Source organism: Kogia breviceps, chromosome 7, assembly GCF_026419965.1.
Source record: "Kogia breviceps isolate mKogBre1 chromosome 7, mKogBre1 haplotype 1, whole genome shotgun sequence".
NCBI lineage: Eukaryota > Metazoa > Chordata > Mammalia > Artiodactyla > Physeteridae > Kogia > Kogia breviceps.
The window spans coordinates 76,679,185-76,695,327 of NC_081316.1; the positions used below are offsets into that span (position 1 = coordinate 76,679,185).

At 40.1% G+C, this 16,143-nt stretch overlaps 1 protein-coding gene across 2 annotated transcripts in view; it reads right to left on the reverse strand.

Moving 5' to 3' along the window:
• IPO7 (importin 7) overlaps positions 1-9,141 on the reverse strand; it is a 47,749-nt gene extending 38,608 nt beyond the window's left edge. The window contains exon 1 of one of the 2 annotated variants that reach the window (XM_059069148.2): positions 8,857-9,141. In XM_059069148.2, the coding sequence (XP_058925131.1) occupies positions 8,857-8,940 (84 nt within the window). In that variant the 5' untranslated portion in view covers positions 8,941-9,141. The remainder of the gene's footprint in view (positions 1-8,856) is intronic. The other variant, XM_067038645.1, reaches the window with a different exon arrangement.
• Positions 9,142-16,143: the final 7,002 nt, after the last annotated feature.

Consider the following 16,143-nt stretch of genomic DNA (forward strand, 5'->3'; position numbering starts at 1 on the left):
TTCTTATCACATGTTAACTATTACTATATTTATTAACTATCATAAATTTTAAAGGTCTTCATGTTTTACACTATAAAAAATAAATTTAAGTAAAAATATCACTAGCATCAATTTTTATCAAAGTTTGGCAAACACTGATTAGGTTTGAGAAGATGCTACAATAAATCTTTTATGAGTCAAAGTATAAATGTAACTTCTGGATGCTGACACTAATTATAGGCCCCTCCTCAAGCTCCTGGCTTCTAGCAGTCAGAGAACCAGGAGAAATGAAGCAACAAATGGGTCATTATATATCATTAAGTAGAGCTAAAACTAACAATACTCAGGTTTAAAAGCTGCTCACCCGTAACACAAAACTACCTTTCTAGACAACTTCTTACCTTCTCATGATCTGTCATCATACCAAATAATTCAACGTTCATCCTTAACCCACCTCATCAAAATTCTTCAAGAGCCCCAACATCATCTCCATCTCCTTTAACTCCACTCCACTTACTAATACTTACAACATGCCAGATACGACAGAGATAAAAGATCACCACTATAAAGTAGGTTGGGAGATTAATTCCAATTAGACTGAAAGGTAAGTTTTTTAGTTAGACCCTAAAGGATTTAAACCCACAGAGATGGAGAGAAAAGATTTTTGAAAGGAAAAGAAGTATGGGTTATGTTAAAGAGATTACTAGAAGAATGAAAGAGAACAGTGAAAGACAAAAATGAATAGGTAGGGACTTCTCTGGTGGCAGAGTGCTTAAGAATCTGCTTGCCAATGCAGGGGACACAGGTTCTAGCCCTGGTCTGGGAAGATCCACATGTCGCAGAGCAACTAAGCCAGTGAACCACAACTACTGAGCCTGCGCTCTAGAGCCCGCAAGCCACAACTACTGAGCCTGTAAGCCGCAACTACTGAAGCCCATGCACCTAGAGCCCGTGCTCCGCAACAAGAGAAGCCACCGCAATGAGGAGCCCGTGCACCACAACAAAGAGTAGCCCCCGCTCGCCACAACTAAAGAAAGCCTGTGAGCAGCAACAGAGACCCAATGCAGCCAAAAATAAATAAATATAAATAAATAAATCTATAAAAATTATTTTTTAAAAAATGAACAGGTATATTGTGACATCAAGATCCATTAAGTGTGAACGTTTTTTGAAAGTTTTTACATGATCAGATCTATGCTGCAGGAAGAATAAGGTCCTGAAGCAGTATGAATAATATAATTCTAGGATAGATGACTATTAAAACATTACAAGTAGAAAACTATTATTACAACAGGTAATAATAGGACTGAAAAACTTCTACTCCACAGGTAGCTCCCCTTACTCCCCCAAATAAGTCAAACTACAAAAGAAAAAAAAACAAAAGGCATACATATCACATAAACAAATTTCCCTTGACCCTACTACCTTTTTAACCTACAAACTTATTCCTACCCCCTTACTAGCATTTCACTCACTAACCCTGTAATCAGAAATTGTTTTCTCCAAGGTTGCCAATATTTTTAAAGCTCCCCTCCCCTGCCCACACCAAACTCATTTTGCTTTAACTTCCCTCATTTAGAAATATCAACAACCCTTTCTTTTTCTCATAGCTTTTTTACTTATTACAAAAGGAATTCATGTTCAGTGGTAGAAAATTTATGAAATTTATTTAAGGAAAAAGGAAACTAAATCTACAACCAATCTTCTTACTTGAAATTCCTTTTCTTGGCGCCCTTTGGCTTTTCTGCACAATTATCCCATCTCCTTTTCCCTATGTTTCTCAATGTCCCCAAAATGGGCATGGCCCAAAGGGAATGCAGCTCTCTAGTCCACCCCACACCTCTGGATCACACTCCCTTCCTCTCAATTCACCTGCAGAAGGAAAATCACTTTTCCATTGCTGCTTTCTCTCCTAAACTTCAGTTCCACATTCCCAATTGCCTACTAGACATTTTCTCCTTGGTGTTTCCAGCTCCTCGAACCAGACAGACTGTAGTCATGCTTTCTCCAATATCAATTTCCCTTCTAGACCCACATTTTCCAATGTAATCACCTACTGTCAATATCTTTTAAAGCAGGCTTCCCTGGTGGCGCGGTGGTTGGGAGTCCTTCTGCCAATGCAGGGGACATGGGTTCAAGCCCTAGTCCAGGAAGATCCCACATGCCGCAGAGCAACTAGGCCCGTGCGCCACAACTGCTGGGCCTGCGTTCTGGAGCCTGCGAGCCACAAGTACTGAGCCCGCGTGCCTAGAGCCCGTGCTCTGCGACAGGAGAGGACACCGCAATGAGAGGCCCATGCACTGCAGCGAAGAGTAGCCCCCGAGTGATGCAACTAGAGAAAGCCCGCGCAGGAACATAGACCCAACGCAACCAAAAATAAATAAAATAAATAAATTTTAAAAATACATATATCTTTTAAAGCTTACTCTTTAAGAGGTAACTTTTTATTAATTCTCACCATTTTGTAATGTAACCAAATAGACCTTCAATTAGTTACTGTACTTTACATCATTCATAAGGAAGAGAGGCGCTTAAGGGCACTATGACATCAGAGTTTACATAAAATGAATACAATCAGGTAATTTCAAGAGCCAAGGAATTTCTATCCTCTCTGCTTTACTAAAGAAGTTGACAAAGGCAAATCCTGTATCTATTTTACCTACATGAAATATGAGGCATAGTGAGGTTAAGGCAATGTAGTGGTAAAACCAGGACTAGGCTGAGGCTCTTCACTGTGTCCTCCTGCCTTTCGTTAAATTGCAGTAATACTTTCCAAATAAGGAGTTTTTAATTTTTTATTTTATTTTCTAAATTTTTGGCTGTGTTGGGTCTTTGTTTCTGTGCGAGGGCTTTCTCTAGTTGTGGTGGGGGGGGGCACTCTTCATCGCAGTGCGCGGGCTTCTCACTATCGCGGCCTCTCTTGTTGCGGAGCACAGGCTCCCGTCGCACAGGCTCAGTTTAAAAAAACTCCTTAGTTGGGGCTTCCGTGGTGGCGCAGTGGTTGAGAGTCCGCCTGCCAATGCAGGGGACACGGGTTCGAGCCCCGGTCTGGGAAGATCCCACATGCCGCGGAGCGGCTGGGCCCGTGAGCCATGGCCGCTGAGCCTGCGCGTCGCGGGAGAGGCCACAACAGTGAGGCCCGCATACCATACACATACACACACACACACACACACACACTTTAATTATAAATTACTTAGCGACCAAAAAAAAAAGCGCCCACTTTAAATCAAGCTCTTTGTTAATGTGCCACTGACAGAAACAGTAAGTAAAATAATGCATGCATCTATTTCTGAAAAAGAAAATTGTTTTCTTACAAATATTAATATGGTGTTATCTTTCTTTCAGATCTTTAACATGCTCTGTCACTGAATAACTTCCTGTCTAACAGTCCAAGAATCCAGGAACTTTCCCTCTCTCAAATTCAAAGCAGGATCTACTTCAAGATATTCCTAATTAAAGAATGTTAACCTGCTCAGACTACAAACTATTCTATCTTCCAAAAATATACATCATAACATCATAAATATTTGCTGAATTTCTAGACTTGCTAAATTGTCCTATAAACGTGCCGTCATTTTGCACTTTTCCAGACCTAAGATTTTCATTGACTAAACATTTCATAAGGCTTTAATAAAATAAAATCAAATTAACCATCTATAAATAAATATATCACTTTCAGTTGTAATAGTAACCATCTGTGAAAACAGCAGATGTGACTTAGTTTGTGAATTTTAAAGATAAACACAAAATATCAAGAAACGTATCTTGAAAAGTTACTGTATCAAGTAACTTGATACAGTAACTTATCAAGATAAAACATTACAATTAGAAAACTATTATTACAACAGGCAATAATAGGCCTGAAAAACTTCTACTCCACAGGTAGATTTAAATGAGATTTATGGTTAGGAAAAATTTCAGTTTTAGAAGATAAGAGGTTAACAGGAGGGGTGAGCAGCATGAGTAAAGGTATGCATATAGAAAGGTTTCCAATGAAGAACACTGGCAGCTAAAGCAGGAAGAGAGCAGTGATATTGTTCTCTGTTATAATAATCTGCCAAAAACCTCCAGACATTATTTTCTTTATCTTACAAATGAAAAAAACAAGTATTTCTGAGTGTGTGTGTGCGCATGCGTACAGATAGGAAAGGACAGTCTTTGTATTCAAGAGCAAATAGTCTGGAATATAAGAAACAATGTTGAATGAATACCAAATGCACATATTTTAGATTAGCTAAACAAATTTTTTAAAATTGCACTTCTAGATATACTAGAATATATAGTATAGAATTTAAATGAGAAGTGACAGATGTCTGTAACACAAACCTACTTTAACAATTCAAAGATGAGTATTCTTAATATTCTTAACATTATTCAAGGGCTTCCCTGGTGGCCCAGTGGTTAAGAATCCGCCTGCCAATGCAGGGGACACGGGTTCGAGCCCTGGTCCAGGAGGATCCCACATTCCACGGAGTAACTAAACCCATGTGCCACAACTACTGGGCCTACGCTCTAGAGCCCACGAGCCACAACTACTGAAGCCCATGTGCCACAACTACTGAAGCCCGAGTGCCTAGAGCCTGTGCTCCTCAACAAGAGAAGCCACCGCAATGAGAAGGCTGCACACTGCACGAAAAGTAGCCCCCACTCGCCACAACTAGAGAGCCTGCACGCAGCAACGAAGACCCAACTCAGCCAAAAATAAATAAATATATTTTAAAAGAAAAACAAAAAAACATTTCTATTATTCAAGTTCTTATTTCTCTTTGCACTCAACAAACATTTACTATAGAGAGCCTATAATGTGGCAGGCACTGTGCTTTTAAGAGTGCCAACTTTCATGCTGCAATAATGCTATCTACTAGTGAGCTCAGTGTCCAAATAATATGTACTTGTGCTCTTTCTCCATCAGTGCTGATCATCTGCCACTGAGATGAACAACTACAAAGTTAGTAGACTGAGGTAGGAAATGAAATGTATTGCATGTCGGATTGGTTAATCAATTGGCACTTAAACAGTAATTCAAATAATCTGGAGAGAACTTAGTAGGTGCCATTTTCCTAAAATTTTTACATTCATCATCTCACTCAACCCACACAACACAATGACATACCATATCAACATAAGGAAAATGATGGTTAGAAGTTAAGTAACTTTAACACCCCACAGCTAGTGCAGAAATCTTCAGTAGTTAAAAAAAAAAAAAAAAAAAAAAAAATCAGGGCTTCCCTGGTGGCGCAGTGGTTGAGAGTCCGCCTGCCGATGCAGGGGACACGGGTTCGTGCCCTGGTCTGGGAGGATCCCACATGCCACGGAGCGGCTAGGCCCGTGAGCCATGGCAGCTGAGCCCGCACGTCCGGAGCCTGCTCCGCAACGGGAGAGACCACAACAGTGAGAGGCCCACGTACCGCAAAAAAAAAAAAAAAAAAAAAAAAAATCAAAATGGTTTTCTTCAGTCTTTGAGGCAAAGCTTGTTATTCAAACATATTTCAAATTGGGACATGAGAGAGAATAATGGGTTCCAAATTACAGCAGATATTTAAAAAAATCAAAATTCATAACACACTACAAAGTTACAAAGTGGGGAATACTAAATCAGATTTATCTTGAAAATATCTGCCAAAAAGAGTGTCCTTACTGTGGTCTTTAACAGTATGGAACTTTATCTATATGTAACATAAAAAACATAAACAGGGACTTCCCTGGTGGCACAGTGATTAAGAATCCACCTGCCAATGCAGGGGACACGGGTTCCAGCCCTGGTCCGGGAAGATTCCCACATGCCGCGGACCAACTAAGCCTGTGCGCCACAACTACTGAGCTGGCGCTCTAGAGCCCGAGAGCCACAACTACTGAAGGCCGTGCGCCTAGAGCCCGTGCTCTGCAGCAAGAGAAGCCACCGCAATGAGAAACCCGTGCACCGCGACAGAGTAGCCCCCGTTCTCCGCAACTAGAGAAAGCCCGAGCACAGCAACGAAGACCCAACGCAGCTAAAAATAAACTAAATAAATAAAATTTAAAAAGAAAAAAAGCACCCTTAAAATCCTTGAAGTGGAGGTGGTATAAGACATCTAAAGCCTATACTGTTCTCTATTATAACAGGAAGTCAGTAAAGCCTACCATTAACAACCAAAGAATTGCAGTAACAAAACACAGTAATTCCTAACCTCATGAAACTCAAAAATTGTACTAGGGAAATAATAAGTAAAATACATATGATAAATAAGTGACACAGAGAAAAATAAACAAGTGAAGGGAGACAGGGAGCATGGTAGTCAGGCCACTCCTTAGGGATACGGAGACAGTTGAACAGTGATAGAAGTTTCTGGGAGACAACTGAGTAAAAGGGGTTCCAAGCAGATGGAACAGTTAAGTGCAATTGCTCTGAGACAAGGGCACTTTTCGTTTTGTTTTTAAAGCATCTGCACTCTAATACTTGGATAACATTTACAATTTTTATAGAGTTAGTGATTACTTCACTTAGCTGAAGAGAGCCATTCAAATGGCAATGATCTTTTTCTTTTAACTAAATGAACCAAAGGGTAGCTTCAGTTGAATGAGACATCATGGACTGACTGGTTCACCCTATTTTATCCAAAGCAAGAAGAGTTTGCCAGAAATAAAATGCTACTTCCTCCTTCTTACTACAGTAAAGCTTCTTCAAGACTTACCTGGGATCTATTTCCTACATCAAGGTTCTGCCACAAAAAAGTCAAAGCAAAAAGTATTCAAATGGAAGCACTTCATTAAAAAGGAATCAAGATTAGAAATGAGAATAAATATTCTAATTAATAGAAAAGTTGTCTTAGGAAAATTACTAAAAAATCTAGGTGTAAGAACAGAAAGAAATTTGCAAAATGTAACCATTTAACCATCAAAGAAATACAGGCCAGATATCAAATTTTTTTTGAAAGAAAAGATAAGCAGTGTTCACTACTCCAGAGTATTTCAAAATCCTAACAGCAGCTTAAGGGTTAAGTAATAAATGCTTTGAATACTATTTTGATTGTTCATCTTCTAAAAACTAGCTTGTGAAATACTTACCCCAGGTCTCCACTACAAGATGTTAGTACATACAACTGAACATTCAATACCTGCTTGAGGAATAAATGGATTTCAAATTTGCAGAAAGTATCACTTACCCAATTTTTCTACAAGGCAACCAATTCTTTCAAATAATAATTTTTAAAATTAATAATTACACACAGTATTTTAGTCAAAATAATGTGCTTTTAGGGCAAAGTCATGGTAGAAATCACTATGACTAAACTTTTAGTGTGTCTAGGTTTATATATGCATTAGCACATCATCAACAAAATAATGTTCATCTTAACCTGTGTCTATCACAAAACAAATCAAAATAAAAAGCAATCCACAACTCTCTCTATGGTTTAGTAATGGTTCAAAGTGGGAATTTCTTTCAACTCACTACTTTATATCCAAAAGAAATCTATCCTCCTCCCAAGGTGTCTTCGAGCCTAAGAATTTCAGCAACATTCTTGGCAAGATCTAATGGTCTTACTCACATATAAAATAGATTTAACTTTTCATTTTTAAATAATTTTACACTTAATTTGTCTATACTCCATGGGTGGTCTTCTTAAAATTTAAGTTCTTTGAGGCCAGGAATCTCTAAAACAGCATTGTACACTGAAGATGTTCAATTATCAATACAACTGGAAGTCAATATAAATAATGTTTTTAAATAATTTGCCCACCAGCTAAGAAGAGCATAAACTAACTGAATTTCTATTTTAACGAGGGACTTCTCTTTATGTAAAAAAAAAAAAAAATTACACTAAACCTCACTAAAGCTGGGCAAATTCACAGGAAAGCATAGGAAGTGACAGCGATCCTTCAAAGAAGCCTCTAAAATACTAAAATGTAAGAAGTTACAGAAATTTAGAAACAAAGAATGAAACTGAAAAGAGTACAATAAAATACCCACATTAAAAGGCTCTTTTCCAAAGGGTGGTCTCCTCCAAAATTATGGGAAAAAAAGAAACCAACGCTCAGAGAGGTGACATGGAGCTTGGCACGTTTCAAGGCACTCTGTCTTACATCGTCTCCCTTGACTGTCACAGCAAACCCTGTGGCCTAATTTTATGAATGGGAAAAACTCAGCGTCGGAAGGTTAAGAGACTTGCCCAAGGTCAGTCAAGAAATTAGTGGTACAGCTCTACCTAGAAGGGTGCACTTCACCTGACACCTTGCACTAAATCGCGCTGCCTCCCCGACCGAGACGTTAACAGAGTAGAAGAGCAGTGAATCAGACTCCCATAGATATCCCGCACTCCCCGCACCCTGCCTAAGAAGCGGTGGCTCGCCTCTGAAAGCTGTCCCTAGCAGCTCAGCCGAAGAGGAGAAAGTTGTGCAGGTCACCGATCAGCCCAGGGAAGTGACAAGCTGACAGGCACAGCCCCCAATGGGACTAGCTCTGCATTCCCAGGAGCCCCTCCGAATCCGGCGCCAGCGAGACTGCTGCCGGAAACGTCTGAAAAACCTCCTGGTGACTTTCGCCCCCTCCTGGGCGCGAGGAACGAGCTGGGAATGAGCCAGAGGGCGGCCGGCCACCCTAGTCAGCCATGTGTCCAGCCCGTCACGCCCGCCTCGCCCCAGCCGGCTCCTCATGCCTCGACCGCAGCCAGAGGCCCAGCTCAGGATCCGACGCAAAGGCTGCCTTGGCCGCCGCCGCCACCGCCGCCGCAGCAGCCTGAGGGCCCCGGCGTGGCACTCCCCGTCAGGTCCCCGCCCCACGGCTCCAGTTGGACCCCTCAGCGACGCCGTCCCCGCCTCTGGCCAGGCCCGGAGGGCTCGGCCTGCCACAGTCCGCCCGCCCGCCCGCCGTCGCCGCCGCCAGCCCGGCGTCCTTACTTCATTGAGCTGGCGCTCCGCGGCCTCACGCAGGGCTGGGTCCATGGTGCCCCGCAGGGCCTCGATAATGGTGTTGGGGTCCATCGCAGGGCGGACACAGTCAAACCCGGGGCTCGGGTGCTACTGGGCCAGGAATAGCGCCGCTCACTGCGCACATGGACCCGCCACGATCCGCAGCGGCAACCGGCGCGAAAGGAAAGAGAAGCGCCAAGGCCCCGGATAGAACCTCTTCTCTTCGGCGTGGAGGCGGGAGATGCTCTGGCCACTTCCTGTCGGCGCGCCCGTGGAGCACTTTGGGAGATGTAGTCCACTCGGGCAGTCCGCAGCCCACGTGGCCCTGAGCTGTCGCTCCTACAGACGAGACCTGCTCTTCAGAAAGAGAAAAATATTCAAACTTCACAGAAAGAAAATTAAAACAGTTACAAAGATTTCACATAATAGTATACCTATGATAACCATAAGGTAAGGCTGATTCAATGTGTGATGCTAGTAGCTGTGTAATTGAAGGAAGCCTTTTGAAAAGCAATTTGAGATGTTACTAAATGCCATAAAAATGTTTATAATCTTTGACCCAACTAATCCCATTTACGACACTTTATCCTAAGGAAATAACATAAAGGGTTAAATGAGCTTTATGTGTAAAAGGTGTTTATCACATTACATATTTATAATCAAATACTAAAATTATGGGGTTTTTGGTTTGTTTGTTTTTTGAGTATACAAATTTTGGCACAGACTTTATACAGATCACCTCTAAATGCAGAATAAAAGCATAATCCCTATTAAAATCCACCTTCTTTAAACAGTCAGACATTTTCAGGAAGGTTAAATAACTTGCCCAAGGTCACTTAGTAAGAGGTTTGCCTAGGATTTCAAACCAAGGATGTTTCTGTTTTCAAAGTTTTCATTCTCTCCAATGAATCACTCTGCCTCTCAAAAGAAATGTGGAACCGTAGGGGAATGGTTAAGCAAATTACAGGAATCCAGTCAATTAAATTTTTCACAGTCACCAAAAATTACAAATATAACAACACTAAAACATTTATATATAGATACAGCTTTGTAACATAGACAAAAACTGGGAAACAAGGCTGGCAAATGAAAGTAACTGATTTTCTAGCATGGTGAGATTTTCAGTAATTTCCTTTCATACCTGTTGTTGTAATAAAGTTATGTAAATGTATTTACTTAAAATGAATCATAAGCCTTCAAATATAATTTGTTAAAAGATCACTTATTGTTTTTACTTTACAAAAAGGAAAAAGCGAGACACAAAAGGCTTTCCCTGGAATAGTGGGCTTTGCAATATTAATCTCTATGTGCCAGCCACTGTGCCTGGAAGTGAGGTATAATTATTCCTGATTTACCAATGAAGACTCCAAGGCTTAGATTGTGAAAGGTCATAAGGTTTTCATAATATAACCTGTAAGACCTATCATTGTATTGATACAATCTGTTTAAGAATTTCATCTCCCTATTCCATCCCTCAAATGTAAGGGCCTTGAAAATAAAGATTATGTTTTAATTCACCTTTGAATCTTCACCTCCTATCACAGAGCTTGAATATCTACTAAAATAAATATTTTAGTGAATAAATGAAGAAAGGAATGAGTGAACTAGTAGTGACTTTTAGTTGTCAGTGGCTGAGGCAGAATTGAAACCTCAGTCTTTATGATTCCAAAGCCAGTCCTCTTTGCATTACTACATAGCTATTTTAGATTCCAGCATTGACTTGTACTTAATGGAATTGTGACAATTACAGCATAGCACAATGTATGTAAAAGCACTTGACACAAAGAAGGTGCTCCAAAAATGTTAATTCCCTCTCCCTGAAACTGAAATGGTGAAGGAGTGGTGGGGAAAATATGGTTTTTAAGCTGTAGTGCTGGGAACTGCGAGCCGGCAAGGTTTGCAGGTCTATAGCTGGAGTGGGGGCCTGTGTCTCATGCTTGAAAGAGAGTAGAGCTCATAGGGTACTAGACCCTGTCTAGGGAGCCAGAATTCCTTTATCCATACAAGGAGCTTGCCTCCACGACCCTTCAGGAGTTTAGCTGGCAGACTGATTAGCACACCCAACTAATTTGTAGGGTTTTTTTATTTTTAGCTAGTAACACAAAAAATGTGACTTATATGACTGGAAATTTAGATGTGAGCTCCTCCAGGGCAGGGACCATGTCTATCTCTTTGTGGCAGACAAAGAAATGAGTGTCTGCTTGGAACTCCCTGGTGGTGCAGTAGTTAGGGGTCTGTGCTTTCACTGCAGGGAGCCCAGGTTCAATCCCTGGTCAGGGAACTAAAACCCTGCATTCAGCGTGGTGCAGCGTGGTCAAAAAAAAAAAAAAAAGAAGAAAGAAATGAATGTGTGCTCAATAAATATGTGGGTGAAGATTAAAAGAAAAAGCACCATGTTAGGTCAATATAAATATAAATAGATAATCTTACCTCACCCCTCAATCCCTATTCCCAGTGCCAAAGGCAATATAGATATCCACACTTCCTTGGGCAACAGTTAGTCTGAGGAATTCAGAGAAGTATAAAACACAGGGTTTCAGTGCTAGTTTTGAGCTAGGATGGGATTCCACAAAAATCAAGAAGAGATAAGGGACAATCCAGGAGTGATTTGGTTAATTGATCTTATAAACAATGGTTCTGTTGTTCAAACAGAAAAAAATCCCTGTCTGGCTGCAGGTAAGAGAAAGGAAAGCAGCGTTCAGGGCATGACCATAATAGCCATAAGGAAATGGAAAGAGTTAATCTTCCCTTTACATCCCTCCATTGGTGGCTTTTGTGGGTGAACACCAATGACAAGGCCCTTGATCATAAGTACCTCATACCCAAAGGCATCTTAAGGCCCAGACTGATCTGTCTGAGGTGACTGGATTTTGTCAACAAGACGTCCTATAATTACTGAAACCCCACATCCTATACTTCCTATGTTAGGCCTATTTCAGATATCCAAAACATTTCAGACAAAATTTTTCATGAAATTTAGGTTGTTTTCAATAAAGGTAATCATTATATTTGTAACTAAGTGGAATTTATTTTTACAACTTGGTAATGTGTAGGGGGTAAAAAAAAGACATGGAAGCTAAGAAAAGAGTTATTATGTTCTGAGGCACGTACAAACTGTGCTGCCTTGGGTAAAATTTTTTTATCTCATTGGCCCTCATTTTTCATTTCCATCATCTATAAAATGAGGAAATAATTCCATCCCAGGCTCCCAAAATTATTCTGAGAATCCAATGAGGTTGGAAAGTGCTTTGTAATTATAAAGCTTATTACAAACATAAATTGTTACTGGTATTAAGGAAAGGGCCAAGGAGAAAGGAAGGTAAGAGGGCAAGGGAGGAAAGTTAAAGAAAGTGAAGAAATGGGGACTTTCTGCAGAGCATCCTTCCCAGCAGTAAGTGTGCACTTTCAACAGTTTGGTACATATATGTCCTTATAAAGCTTAGTATATGCAAGGAAAGGTAAAAGACAACCTTGTATTGATACTGTCACATGAAGACCATTTTATTGCATTTCTTTTAAGTACACTGACCTACACAAAATTGAAGTTTATGACCTAAACCATATAAAAATTTTTAAAGATCAACTTCAAGGTATAATTTACATAAAATTCAATGAGTTTTCACGAAGTTATACACCCATGTAACACCACCATAATCGACATATAGATTCTAGCCATTAGCCCTTCCCAGTCACCTCTTACGTTCTCAGCTCCATGACACATATGCTTTCTATTCACGTCAGTTAGATTTGCCTTTCCTAGAGTTTCATATAAATGGAAGCATTCAGTAAGCACTTTTTATGTCTGGCTTTTTTTTTTTTTTTTTTCACTCACTGTAGCACTTCTGAGATTATTTCTCTGATGTTGACATCAGGTCATCCTTGTTGCTAAATGGCAGTCTATTGACTGGACATACAACAATTATCCATTCATCTGTGACCCTTTGAGTCATTTCCAGTTTTTGCCTATTGTGAATAAAGCTGATATGTACATTTGTGTACAAATCTTTGCATGGATATATGTTTTCATATCTCTGGTAAATAGCTAAGAATGGAAAGGCTGGTTTGCATTGTAAGTATATATGTAACTTTATAAGATACTGCCGAACGATTTCTGAAATTGGTTGTACAATTTTACATTCCCACCAGCCATCATGGACATTTCATTTTTCCACATCTTCATCAACAGTTTGAATTCTCAGTGTTTTCAAATGTGTCTAGGGGCTTCCCTGTTGGTCCAGTGGGTAAGACTCCATGCTCCCAATGCAGGGGACCCGGGTTTGATTGCTGGTCAGGGAACTAGATCCCGCAGGCTGCAGCTAAGACCCGGCACAGCCAAATAAATAAAAATAATAATGTAAGTCTATCTAGTGCAGTGGTTGTATAATGGTATGTACAAGATGCATTTCTCTGATGACTTAATAATATTGAGCATCTTTTCATGTGCTATTATATCTATTTGTATCATGTTTTGAAAAGTAACTGTTGGGCTTCCCTGGTGGTGCAGTGGTTGAGAGTCCGCCTGCCGATGCATGGGACATGGGTTCTGTGCACCGGTCCAGGAAGATCCCACATGCCGCGGAGCGGCTAGGTCCGTGAGCCATGGCCACTGAGCCTGCGCGTCCAGAGCCTGTGCTCCGCAACGGGAGAGGCCCCAACAGTGAGAGGCCCGCGTACCGCAAACAAACAAACAACAAAAAAACCCCAGCATGACTGAAAAGTAACTGTTTCGCCTGTCTTTTTTTTTTTTTTTTTGGTCATGCCATGTGGCTTTTGGGATCTTAGTTCCCCAACCAGGGATTGAACCACCAGGCCACGGCAGTGAAAGCGCAAAAAGCACCAGGGAATTCCCTGTTTTGCCTGTTTTGTTTTTAATATTTATTTAGTTATTTATTTGGATGTGCCAGGTCTTAGTTGTGGCACTTGGGATCTTCGTTGCCGCATGCGGGATCTTTAGTTGTGGCATGAAGGACCTAGTTCTCTGACCAGGGATCGAACCCGGTACTCCTGCACTGTGAGCTCCGAATCTTAACCACTGGACCACCAGGGAAGTTCCTTGCCTGTTTTTATAATTGGGTTGTTGCCTTACTGCTATTGGGTTGTGAGATACTCTGGGTATGATTCTTTCTGTCAAATTTCTGTTTTGTGCATATTTTCTTTCAGTTTGTGTCTTAATTTTCTTAACTGATCTTTCAAAAAACGATTTTCTATTTTGATAAAGTCCAATTTATCTATTGTTTCTTTCATAACTGTGCTTTTTGTGTTCTATGTAAGAAATCTTTCTCACCTTAAGATAGTAAAGATTTTCTCTTATGTTTTCTCCTAGAAATTTTACAGTTTTAGCATTTATGTTTTGGTTTATGATCCAATGTGAATTAATTTTTTGTGTGTATGGTGTGAGGTAAGCATTGAAGTTAATTGTTTCTGCATATGGATAACCAGTTAGTACAGCACAGTTGGTTAAAAAGCTTGCCCTTTGACCATTGACTTACTTGGCCACTTTGTTGAAAAATCAGTTGCCCAAATACATATGTGAAGATCTATGTTTGAATTATCTATTCTGTTCCATTGATCTATTTATCTATCCCTATGCCAATATCACAATGTCTTGAGTCTTTTTTTTTTTTTTTGAGAAGAATTGTAAAGTCTTTTTTTATTGTCTCTGCCGAGAGGAGTCTACCATCTGTTAATCTGAATATTTGTGCTTCCAATATTTTGCTTTTTTTAAAATTTAAATCACTTAATTACCAAAAAAAAAAAGTATAGTCTATGTCTATGAACATTTCTAGACTGATAACTGGGAATTTTCAGTTTTGCTTGTAAGTTTCTTAAATAATGCCAACTGATATGACATCACTAACTTTGATGCCCTATTATTCCTATTTTCTGCTTTAAACAACTGTAACCACTACCTTTTAAATAACCTGAGTCAAGTAACTTAATTGCACCCCATTACAATTACACTCTCAAACTGGGCAAAAGTTTTGTTTAGCTGGTCATACTATCATTTCCTCTACCTTTCCCCTTCTCTACAACCCTTGTGTGAATTCTTTTTTTTTTTTTTTTTTTTTGTGGAAGTGCAAAGTTCTGTTTACCTTGAGTCCCACCCTCAAAGACCTGTCCTTCAGAGTCACAAAGACAGAGCCTTAGAACTGATATGTAAGAACTGTAACTGATGTTATATGAATTCCATTGAAACAGACACACAAAACAGTCTACAGGGTGTCCATAAAGCTGGAAACATAGGTAAATATATAGAATGCAATTGAAGATATTTTCAAAGTGTAAAACACACACACACACTCTCACACACACACACACACACACACACACACACACACACACACACACACACACTGCTTCCAGACTTTATATAGAATATAAATCAAGCTCCGAATACTTGGAATCCTGTTAAGTGTCAACCAGCAGTGTTCATCAGAATAGGTGTCCTTCGGCCACCCAAGTAAATCAATGGCCCTCTGGTCTTGGAGAACAAAATTAGCAAATTCTCTTGTAAGGGCTACATAGGTGGAGCCAAAGTAAATGGTGAGATTATGGGGAGGAGACATTTTTCTTATTAAAGTCCACAGCATGAAGGAAAACCATTGGAATTTCTGCTCCAAGTGCACAAATCTGGTCCTTCTGATAATATGAGGAGGAGGCAGCACCCCTGGGGTGACGTTTTTCCCTTTAAATCCTTTTATATAATGAACAATCTCCCTGTTGGTTTTCAGGGGGAAATCTGTTTTTTTTTCTTTTTTAAATTTTTTTAATATAGCAAGTTCTTATTAGTCATCAATTTTATCCACATCAGTATATACATGTCAATCCCAATCGCCCATTTCATCCCACCCCCACGCCCACCCCGACACAGCTTTCCCCCCTTGGTGTCCATACGTTTGTTCTCTACATCTGTGTCTCAATTTCTGCCCTGCAAACCGGTTCATCTCTACCATTTTTCTAGGTTCCACATATATGCGTTAATATATGATATTTGTTTTTCTCTTTCTGACTTATTTCACTCTGTATGACAGTCCCTAGATCCGTCCATGTCTCAACAAATGACCCAATTTCGTTCTTTTTATGGCTGAGTAATATTCCATTCTATATATGTACCGCATCTTCTTTATCCACTCATCTGTCAATGGGCATTTAGGTTGCTTCCACGTCCTGGCTATTGTAAATAGTGCTGCAATGAAAATTGGGTGCATGTGTCTTTTTGAATTGTGGTTTTTCTCTGGGTATATGCCCAGTAGTGGGATTGCTGGATCATATGGT